The sequence below is a fragment of the Drosophila busckii genome, chromosome X (assembly GCF_011750605.1).
Source record: "Drosophila busckii strain San Diego stock center, stock number 13000-0081.31 chromosome X, ASM1175060v1, whole genome shotgun sequence".
NCBI lineage: Eukaryota > Metazoa > Arthropoda > Insecta > Diptera > Drosophilidae > Drosophila > Drosophila busckii.
The window spans coordinates 11942057-11953713 of NC_046608.1; the positions used below are offsets into that span (position 1 = coordinate 11942057).

The 11657-nt window shown below is 41.6% G+C and overlaps 1 protein-coding gene across 1 annotated transcript in view; it reads left to right on the forward strand.

Moving 5' to 3' along the window:
• LOC108605248 overlaps positions 1 to 8318 on the forward strand; it is a 54252-nt gene extending 45934 nt beyond the window's left edge. Inside the window, 6 exon segments of the mRNA XM_033294619.1 lie at positions 2936 to 3203; positions 4886 to 6230; positions 6293 to 6489; positions 7377 to 7508; positions 7576 to 7757; positions 7824 to 8318. Coding sequence (XP_033150510.1) covers positions 2936 to 3203; positions 4886 to 6230; positions 6293 to 6489; positions 7377 to 7508; positions 7576 to 7757; positions 7824 to 8018 — 2319 coding nt within the window. The 3' untranslated portion in view covers positions 8019 to 8318.
• The last annotated feature ends 3339 nt before the right edge of the window (positions 8319 to 11657 follow it).

Genomic DNA, 11657 nt, shown 5'->3' on the forward strand with positions numbered 1-11657 from the left:
GTTAATTAATTGTGGCTGCTGCTGCTGCTGCAAATTTATTTTACATATTTTTTTTTAATGTTGTTGCCATGCCACAAACAAATGCAATTTGCAAGCTGTACAGTTTGAGCAGCACTGCAGTTTAAAATTAAAATACTCGACTATGACTCACAGCTAAATTAATTTAACTGTAAAGCTTCATTTGTTGTTTTTGACAAAAAAAAAACAATAAATACGCTTGCGTATTTTTATTTTTTTTGCGTATTTTTTTTGTTGTGCACGTCAGCGTTAAAATTTGCAATGCGCTGCACGTAAAGCTGCAAAAATATGTAAATAAATAATATGAAAAAAACGAAAACAATCAAATTGAAATTAGTAAAGCACAGCAGCAATGCGAGTGAGCAATTGTTGCTGTTGTAGCAGCAACATAGAACTTTGCTTATTGTTGTTATTGCAACTTTCGCTGCTTTTGTTGAACAATAAATAAGACACAGACACAGCTGTTGAACTTTTATAAATAAATAATGCATGGACAACAACAACAACAGCAGCAGCAGCAGCAACAACAGTTGCATTTTAAATGCGCATTTAGTTGCATTTCAAGTTGACCAAATTGCAGAAGAGCTAATACAGCTAATACATATGCAAATTTATGCGTTGCAGCTGTTAGATTGCTGCTGCTGCTGCTGCTGTGGTTGCTGCTGTTGCTGCTGCTGCTGCTGTTAGTGCACTCGACAGTTATAACAAGTGACAGTTTGATGTTGATTGGCTAGCAACTAGGGCGTGGCAGCGCTTTTAAATAGAGCTAACAACAATTGCAGCAGCAGCAGCAGCAGCAGCAACAACAGCAGCAGCAATTTAAACTTTGTATGCACTAGGCCTAACAAATGGACAACAGTTAGTTACGGAATATGGTATTAACAACATTGCAAATAACATTGGAGAATAATGTTGCTGCCGTGCAGCAGCAGCAGCAGCAGCAATTAGCAGCAAAGCTTTGCAACAGCAACATCATAATGAACAATCAGCAGCCACTAAATGTGTTGCTGCTAGAAAAGGAAAATGCCAACAACAATAACATTACTAAATATTGTGATATGAATGGCAATGGAACAGCAGCCACGCCCACAAGCGCCGCCTCCGCTTTGCGACGTGGCACACAAATTCAACGCTCCAGCATGCGAATGCGGCAACAACAGGCAAGTGCCACGCTTAGAACTTAAAACAGTTTGAGCCATTTGCTGCTGCCTGGTTGACGCTTTTTCTGGCTACCACAAATGGCAATCAGTTAACAACAAACTAGGCTAACTGCCTGCCAACAAACACATAAAGTAGAAAAAAACGTAGATAATGAATTCAGCGTTAGTTTTGCATTTGTTTGCATATTGAAAAGTCAAAGCTTTCAACAACATTTATGAGCAACAACAAATAGTTTGATAAATTTTAAAGCAACCACAATTGTTGCTATTTGTTCAAGTCCAAGTGTATTTAATAGTTGGTCATAAATCAACGCTCAACTTGAAACGTTTGGTTAATTTAAGTGTTGCCAAGTGTATTGAATAGTTTGTCATGCTTTTGTTCATAAATTGTAAAGCAACTGCAATGCTCAATTTCAATTAATTTAAATGTTGCCAAGTGTATTGAATAGTTTGTCAAGCTTCTCTTTTGTTTTCATTTGCACACGATGATGATGTCATTGCGTCTCGCTCGCTCGCTCTCGCGCTGTTACTAAAGTTTATTAACTGTTCGCTTACACATGTGCTGGGGGGCGTGGCCTTGCGCCCTAATGACATTGAGTCTATTTGTTGATTATTTGTTTTAAATTTTGTTTTTCAATCGATAAATGCTAATCGAATGTTGCTTTTAATTTTCAGCTAGTCCAGCATATATTAACATAATTATTTTTTATGTTTTTATCGCTCACTTGCTCGCTGTCTCTGTCTTCAATGTCAAATGCTGTTTTATTTTCATTTTATTTTTTGCGTCTTGTTTTTGTTTCTCTTTCGAGCGTTTTGTTGGTTCACATCGTTTTTTATGCCAGCCCAAGACAAGTTGCTCTTCAAAGTTGTTGCCTTTGCTTTGCTTTGCTTTGCTTTTTTTTTATTATTGTTTCACATTATGCAAGTTCAGCAAATTTTTTACGTTTGAACATTTCAGCGCCTTTCTGTTGTTATTCAATTAGCTGCGCGTCTTGCTTTCCGTTCTTGCCTCTCGGACTGTGGCCAGTGGCCGGTGGCCTGTGGCAACTTCAAACTGTGTGAGAAATGCCCAAGCCCAAGCTTTGTTCACTGTCATTGTCGCTCGCTCTGTCGCTTGGCAACAGAAATTGCAAATTTGAGACAGACGAGCGCGCCTGCATTTTATTTATAATGCTATTATTTATATTGTTAGTTGTGCCAGCTCGAGTTGCAAATGTTTAAATTGAAAGCAAATGAACATGGACGTAATTCAATTCATTAGCCAAATGCGCCGACTGTTGGTCAACAAAGTAAACTTGGCTGGCTGGCTGGGAATTGAACGCAAATTTGCTTTGCTTTGCTTTGCTTTGCTTTGCATATTGCAACAAATTGTGGCACAGCAAAGTGCAAAGGCACTTCAATGGCTGCAGCCCCAGCACCAACCCCAACCCCAACCCCAGCCACTGGCTAATGCCTAAGCCTAAGTCCAAGTCTAAGTCGCTGCTAGTTGCAACTAACTGAATGCCAGCCAAGTGGGTGGGTGGGTGGTTGGGTGTTTGCTAATTATTTTACACACTCTTTCAGTCTCTCGCTCGCTCGCTCAGTCTTTCGCTCAGTCGCTTATCGGCTTTTAGGCAGTTTGACGTCTTTTTGGCTTTGTTGAGCTCACTAATTAAATTAACACAATTGCCATATTGCAGCTTAGCTGCGTCTCTCTCTCTCTCTCTCACTCTCTCTCACGCTTTTTACTCATTTGCTGCCTTTGTTGCATTTTGCAGGAGCAACTGCGTCGCAGGCGCGAGGAGGAGGAACGCATCGCTCAACAAAATGAGTTTCTGCGCAACAGTTTGCGTGGCTCGCGTAAGCTCAAAGCGCTTCAGGATACGGCCACATCCACGCCCAGCGCTGGCCCGGGCAAAGCACACGCCCAGCAACAGCAGCAGCAACAACAACAACAAGTTACAACAGCAACTGTTGCTGGCGTTGAGAACGAAGCGTATCTCGCCGATGAGGAGCTGCTGCCAACGCCAGCGGAACAAATCGATGGTAAGTTTTACAGCTGCGAATTATAATTTACACACACACACGAATAGGGAAAAATTAAATTGCAAGCAAAACTTAATTGAGGCTTTAAGCTCGCGCTTTCAACTCATAAACTGCGCCACACTGAGCCATAAAATTAATTTGCTTAAATTAAATTGTTAGCCTAAGCATAAATTTATTTACATTGCGATTGATTAGGTTGGGTTATATACAGGTTTCCCTAAAGGGGAACAGCCAGTGGCCATGTGGCCCATTGTAGTGCAGGAATAGATGGAGTAGTACCTGTTGCTTGATGGGATGTATGTGGGAGAGGGGAACTGCCTATGTTAGGTCTGCGGGTACCATGGGTGCTTCCTGTGGAACCCTTGGTACCAAAAACTTTGCTAGATTTTCCAAGCTTACCTCAGCAAGGTTGCTGAGTCCCTCGTAGAAGGCTTCTCCCCAGGAATCGAAACGCGCTTAAAATAAAGCAGTGCAAATATCCCAAGCAATTTAAAGTTATTGGCATCTTATTCTACATAAGTTTGTCATTGCTTTAATTACTTCATTTTATTTACAAATTGAATTTTCCAAAGCCTTGACCTTGGCACTTGCTGCTTCATTTGCGTCTTTTGTGGGGCAAGTGGCGTCCGTCTGGTTGTTTTGGATGTGGCCGCACCCTTCATTGTGATGCCTGACGCATTTACCTGTTAACAAAAGATATCACTAGGTGGGCCCACAGCACTAGACACACAACGGAGCTGATGCTCACCCTTCTAGAAATATACAGGGTGTGTCGGCAGCTTTAACAATTAATACTTACATTAGTATAATCGGTATAATTAAATAACAATTGAGTTTAACTAGGCGTGTGAATATTTTTAAATAGATTTTGGGCATGGAACTTGTGCGAGCTTAAACATTTGATAGAGTTTTTTTTTATAATTATGTCTGCGTTTTATTATAAAACATTCAGCTTTACGTTTTGCTTTAATTAGCTAATTTTATATGTTGAGTGAAACTTTGAGTTATGAGCAAAATGAATAAAAACTTGCGATATTATTGCAAATTTAAATTTAAATGTTGAGTAATTAATTTATTCATATTCATAGCTCAGCCAATTTCAAAATATAAAATTCAAAACTTACTTATTGATTGGCAATTAATATTAATTATGCGCTATATATAGAATAGCAGCTTGTGCATTAGCTTGAGTTTATTTTTATAATTATTGCAAATTGAAAAATCGAAAAAATACTTGAATAGATTAAATTATAAATAATTTGACTGGTTAGTCGTTGCATTCGAGATCTGTACTCAGCTTAGCTGAGACACCCTGTATGCCGTAGTTAGCTGTAGCTTAAAATATTAACTTGATGCGTAGTAGAGGAGACGGCGCATTGTTCTATTTGCATATGCAGAGCGACAGAGACAGAGCTAAGCGAATAATTCTTGGAATAATTCGAACAATGCCCAGCGGGGGGCGCTGGCCGGTAAATAAACAAAGCGATTTAGTTATAAAAAGTAATTAAATGCATAAATATCAATAGCCCAGAGGCTTAGCCCAAGAGAGAGAGAGAGAGAAAAGTGCGATAAAGGATTTAACAAAAGGACTAAACAGACAATGGGGGGAGCAATTGCAATTGCAATTTTAATTCGGAATTCGGAATTCAACTAATTGTGCACTCTCCTTCGATTCTTTGCAGGCTATGCCGAGCTGATAGCGGCGCTGACTCGACTGCAGGGCCAGCTGGCCAAGAGCGGGATGAGCACGCTGGCGGGACGCGTCTCGGCGGCGCACAATGTGCTGGCCAATGTGAATGTGGCGCATGTGCTGGCGGTGCGCACGGCGGTGCTGCAGCGGCGGCGTCCGCGCGTCGCGGGTCCGGTGCTGGGCAATGCGCTGGGCCTGCAGAAGGAGCTGGTGGAGCAGCTGACGCAGTCGAATACGGCGGCGGCCATCGAGCTGGGCAATCTGCTGACGAGCCATGAGATGGAGGGATTGCTGCTGGCGCATGATCGCATTGCCAGCCATACGGACAATACGCCCTGTGGCTCCGCCTCCGGCAGCAGCTCGGGCGGCACAACGACGCCAACGCCGACGCCGACAGCAACGCCCACACCAGCGGGCCTGAGCGGACACAGCAGTCCGGTAATGACGGCGGCGGCGGGCGTGAAGCGCAGCATGGCAGTGCTGCCGCCAGTGGTGCCACCACCGAATCCCAATGGAGGCGGCGGCGGCAGCTGCTCGTCGTCGGTGGCGCAGCGCGGCGCCATGCCGCTGCCTCAGGCTGGCATGAGCGGCTGCTTTGGCACGCTGAATGATCAGAACGACAACATACGCATCATACAGATTGAGAAGTCCACGGAGCCGCTGGGCGCGACGGTGCGCAACGAGGGCGAGGCGGTGGTCATTGGGCGCATTGTGCGTGGCGGCGCTGCCGAGAAGTCGGGACTGCTGCACGAGGGCGATGAAATTCTCGAGGTCAATGGCCAGGAGCTGCGCGGCAAGACGGTGAACGAGGTGTGCGCGCTGCTGGGCGCAATGCAGGGCACGCTGACGTTTCTCATTGTGCCGGCGGGCAGTCCGCCGCCTGGTGGCGGCTTAAGCGGCGGCCTGGGCTTGGGACTGGGTCTGGCACTGGGCAGCGGCAATGGCGGCGGCGGCGGCGGCGGCAATGGCTTGGCCCATCGGGATAATGCGGTGCTGCATGTGCGCGCCCATTTCGATTACGATCCGGAGGATGATTTGTATATACCATGCCGGGAGCTGGGCATTAGCTTCCAGAAGGGCGATGTGCTGCATGTGATTTCGCGCGAGGATCCCAATTGGTGGCAGGCGTATCGCGAGGGCGAGGAGGATCAAACGCTAGCCGGCCTCATACCTAGTCAGTCGTTCCAGCATCAGCGCGAGACCATGAAGTTGGCCATTGCCGAGGAGGCGGGCCTGGCGCGCTCCCGTGGCAAGGACGGTGGCGCCAGCAAAGGCGCCACGCTGCTCTGTGCGCGCAAGGGGCGCAAGAAGAAGAAGAAGGCCAGCTCCGAGGCGGGGTAAGTGACCAACTCACCAACCAACCAATAGTTGCTATAACATTCGCTCTCTCTCTCTTCAGTTATCCACTGTATGCCACTACTGCGCCGGATGAAACAGATCCGGAGGAAATCCTTACCTATGAGGAGGTGGCGCTTTACTATCCGCGCGCCACCCACAAGCGTCCCATCGTCCTCATCGGTCCGCCCAACATTGGACGCCACGAGCTGCGTCAACGTCTCATGGCCGACTCCGAACGCTTCTCGGCCGCAGTGCCACGTAAGTTGCCCACTCCTCCCTTCTTAACTCTCTTGTCTTGCTGTTTAACTCTCTTTTATTTTGGCTTTTGCTTAGTTTTCTATTTGCTTGAAGAGCAGCTCAAGCCCAAGGGTAAAGCATTCGCTTAGTTTACCCAATAAAACATTTGGCTAATCGCGCATTAAACGCTTTTAAGTTTAGCAATAAATGTCCCAACCAGCAGTTGTTCGAAATTCGAATTCGAATTTGCAGCGTTTTGGTTATGGAAGCAAAGAAACGCGTAACTTTTATCGCAGTAACTCGCATAAAATACAAAATTAATTTTGCCTATTTTCGAAATTCGAATTCGAATACAATAATTAACGCCGTTTAGCGCTTAAACTCGAAAAGCTACAAAATCTTTATGAAAAACGTGCAAACTATGAAAATATTTTTTTTAACTTAAGTACAGTTTCAACAAAATATATTATAAATTCGAAACATACAAATATCAAAATGGATTTGAGTAAAAAGTTATGCAAATAGCTTTCGAATATTATATTATTATATATAAACGATGCTAGAATATCGATGTGTATACAAAATGTTCATAATTTTAATTAATTTCAATGCTTAATTTCAAATTTAGCTGCAGCAATCGCTGATATGATAAAGGCTTAGTTTACGTCCTTGTAGCGTGGCAAGCCGCAAGTGGCATGCATCTGATTATATTGCATGTGGCATTCAATTCATTCAATTAATTAATTGAATTAATGCAACTAAATTATGCTAACCCCAACTGCTGGCTGAGGCTTTGGCTAACTATTTGTTAACTAAATTAAAGCAAACGCTTACAGCCTCCAACTACTGCTCGCTTATAAATATCGAAATGTGAATATTTTTTAACTTTTTGCCTTTTTGCTTTGCAGACACTTCGCGTGCGCGACGCGAGGGCGAAGTGCCCGGCGTGGATTATCATTTTATAACGCGACAAGCGTTCGAAGCGGATATATTGGCGCGTCGCTTTGTTGAGCATGGGGAATACGAGAAGGCCTATTACGGTAAGTTCCACATCATCGAAGCCACGAAGCATTCACTTAATTCATTCTTTTGTCTTTTGCTCTCTAGGCACATCACTGGAGGCCATACGCACAGTTGTTGCCAGCGGCAAGATTTGTGTGCTCAATCTGCATCCGCAGAGTCTGAAGCTGCTGCGCGCCTCTGACCTTAAGCCCTACGTGGTGCTGGTGGCGCCGCCCAGTCTGGACAAGCTGCGCCAAAAGAAGCTGCGCAATGGCGAGCCCTTCAAGGTGAGCGAAACGCAACATCAAACACAACAAAAACAATTCTCAATCTCTATGCCTTTTTTTTTGCAGGAGGAGGAGCTGAAGGACATTATAGCCACGGCGCGGGATATGGAAGCGCGTTGGGGTCATCTCTTCGATATGATCATCATTAACAATGATACGGAGCGCGCCTATCATCAGCTGCTGGCCGAGATCAACTCGCTGGAGCGCGAGCCGCAATGGGTGCCCGCCCAATGGGTGCACAACAATCGCGACGAGTCATAAACAATAGCAAACCAAACTTTGTAAATACTTAAGTTTCAACTCAGCCATGTCGCCCATATGGAGTCGCAGCCAAGCCCCAGCCCCAGCCCCAGCCCCAGCCCCAACCCAAATCCAATCCCTAATTTGTTCGAGCATAAATTACTTAACATGTACGCTGCTGTTTTATATAAACAAACAACTAATACATGCATATAATATATATTATTGTATATTGTTTGTTATGTAAACAAATGCATTAGTTTATGCGCGTATTTTAATTCAAGCATGTTCACAAACAAACAGCAAATTGTTAACACTTTTTTTATTATTATTTTATTTTATCTTTTTTTTTTTTTGATATATGCATATTTTAATTTCAAGTGGCGCATTGAAATTGTAAAAACAGTAAACACTTGAACTTAAGTTGTTAATAATGTGTACACCAACACTTACACACCAATACACCAACACATTGGTCAGTCTGCATTCCAAGTCCAAAACGAGCTCGAAATTCGAACTCGAAAACAAGCAAAAACACAGAGAAGAAGCAGCAGCAAGCAAGCAGTAGAAGCAGCGCAGCAGCAACAATGTAAGTTGCAAATTACGTAATCTATTTACTTTATATAAATATATATATATATTATATACTTATACACATAATGTATAATGCAGTAATACAATTATTTTTTAACAACAAACAAAACAAAACAAATTAAAGAAATTATTATAAAGTGCTAGTGTAATGATAATATGGATAAATGAGTGTTTAACAACAAAATCAGTACGTCATTGCCAAAAACCCAATAAAACATAAATAGCAACAAATCTAGAGACATCCAAAACTTACACTCACACACACACACACACACACACACACAGGCAAAAGCAAAGAGCATAAACAATAAACAAGCATAAAGTACGCGAAATAGCGAAATTAAACTATTGAACTCTAGCGCATTAGCTTAAGCAAATCACAAAACAAAACAAAACATATTTAATAACTAAATCAATGTTGTTGTATTTAATTATTTAAACAAAATGGTAACGCGTCTAGTGCAACTGCAAATGCAATTTTTAGGCCTGAGATGTACGTTGAATATATTGAGCGAATTTGTTGAAAACTGCAACAATTTTTATTAAGTACTTAAATGCTGAACACAAATAAAACGGTGTCAAGTAAAATTTAGCAAACTATGTTACACAATGTTGAACACTTGAAAGATTCTAAGACAAAAACAAAACAAAACACTAAACTAACTAAACGAAGAAATATATATATTTAAACAATTTTTTTTTTTTGTAGTCAACAAAATGTGTGTGCAGTAAATTTGTTTAAGTTTTTATTTATACGTATAAAACGAAAAGGAAAAAGAAAAAAAAAACAAACGGAAATCAAATAAATACGAAAGTAATTAATAAAAACTAAAATCTCTAGTATGTTTGTATTTATGTGTGTGGTGTAAACAAAGCCAAAATAGTAAACACAATAAACAATAAAACGTACTATAATTAATATACATAAAATGAGCAAACTGCGATGAATTGAAATAAAAACACGCGCCAAGCGAAAATGTAAAATACAAAAGTGCCAAATGTGAAAATGTTAAATTTTGAATTTCAACAGCGTTGCCGGACAGCGCGAGAGAGCAATGCGCATGTTAGTTAACATTACAGCAGCCTAACAGCTGCTAAGCTAACAGCGCCGCTTAAAGCAAGCAACTAACTTCCCAAGTGACTGCAACTAAGCATGCGCTTTGCAAATTGCGCTTGCGTTTTTGAATTTAAATTTAAAAACCGCAAGTAACTGACGCTGCATTTGAATTTTTATCCATAACGACTTTATGTGACCAATGGCAGCGCGTTAAGCGAGTTGCGCGCGCGATTTTTTTTTTTAGCTTGTCATTATTTAATTCATTTTCTTGACGCTGTCGCAGCAAATTGTAAAATAATAATGCGACACTCGAGTCGAGTCGAGTCGAGTCACTTTAAGTGAAAGGAGTACAAGGCAAGATACACACACAGACACATGTTTATGCATGTGTCTTTGCCTGCGGGCTAATGCAAGCGCTACAGCTTGGCAAAAGAAATTCAACTGTAGCTGAAGTTGTTGAGCTTTTAGCATACTATATGCATATAGTATGTTTTATTTATGCAAATGTACATTGCTGTTTAATTTGAAGTTATTAAATTTAGCCTCAGTGCGACTGTCTGCGCTGTATATCACGTATACGCAGCGTAACACGCGTTTGAATTTTTTATTTCGCATTTTCATGTTTCAAGTTTCTGCTGTGTGTACATTGACAACGCTAATACTCTACTTCAACAATTCTATATGTGTGTGTGTGTGTGTGTCTCATCTGTCTGTCTGTCTGTCTGTCCGTGTGTATAACGGTTAGTACGATTATGTGCTCGTATTTCGTCGTTTGACACCTAACCAAGGCTTACTGCTTAATGTGCTCTCAATCCCCGCTATTTGGCACTTGACTAGTGTAAGAGCTTTTCTCTTTGACTGTCGACTGTCTTATTTTTTATTTTATGTCGTTGTCGTTTTTCGTTGTTCTTCTTGTTGTTGCAGTGTATTTTGTCTGTCGCCCACACACACACACACATACACTCATGCATACTTGGCAAGGTGACAGAGGCGTGAAATCCTCTGTTGCTGCCTCTCAGTTTGTTTGTTTGTTTGCTTGTTGCAAGTGCTGTTACCAGTAAATAATAAAACATGCTTAGTCGAGCTGTAGGCTAAGTAACAGCAAAGAAGTTCATGTGCTTAATACACACGTGTAAACATTCATGTGTGTGTGTCTGTCTGTCTGTCTGTCTGTGTGTGTGTGTTGCATCTACTCGCGTATAAAGAAACAAATTGTCAACAATGAAACTCAAAGCTCTGCTGATTAAATGGATGTGCATACGTATGTGCTGCATATATAAAAAGAAAAGCAGACAAGAATTAAAGCAGGATATTGGATTCTCTAGTTAACTGAATTTACACACACACACACACACACACACCAAAGGCACAGGCACATTACAGGATATTCAACTTTGATGAGCGTCATTTCACATTTAATGCTTCTCTTTTTACAATGAACGAACGCACCCACCTCTGTGCTCACTCATTAACACTTCAGGTAAGCATCTCTGACATGACTTCATGACTGCCAGAGCTTTTGTTTATTTCCTTGCATTGATTTGTATTAAGACCTTACTTACTTTTTATTATTCAACATGCAAATAATGTTGTGCATTCAAGTTGTACTTTGTCTTTATTTAATACTCATATTATTTTGCATTCAATAAGTAAAAATAAATAAATCACAATTGGGTAAAACTGAACATTAGCTGATATATTGTAGATAAGTATGGCGGATATACAAGGTAAGCAAGGTGAGTATTTTTTCAATTGGGATAAAGATAAATCTCTTTTGTTTAAATTTTTTATGGTTAGACTTCTTAGCAAATGAGTCGTGTTTTAGCTCCTGCTCCTCATGTATCCTTTCGATTCAAAGGATAGATGCATTTTCGTGCGCCTGGGCATCAAATCTATCGAACTGCATACCAGAATATCCAGCATCGCACAAAAAAAAAAACTTTAGTCTTTTGGAAATACGACCTGATCCTGCCGAGATATGGCCACTTTTCTCTATGGGATTATCGTTG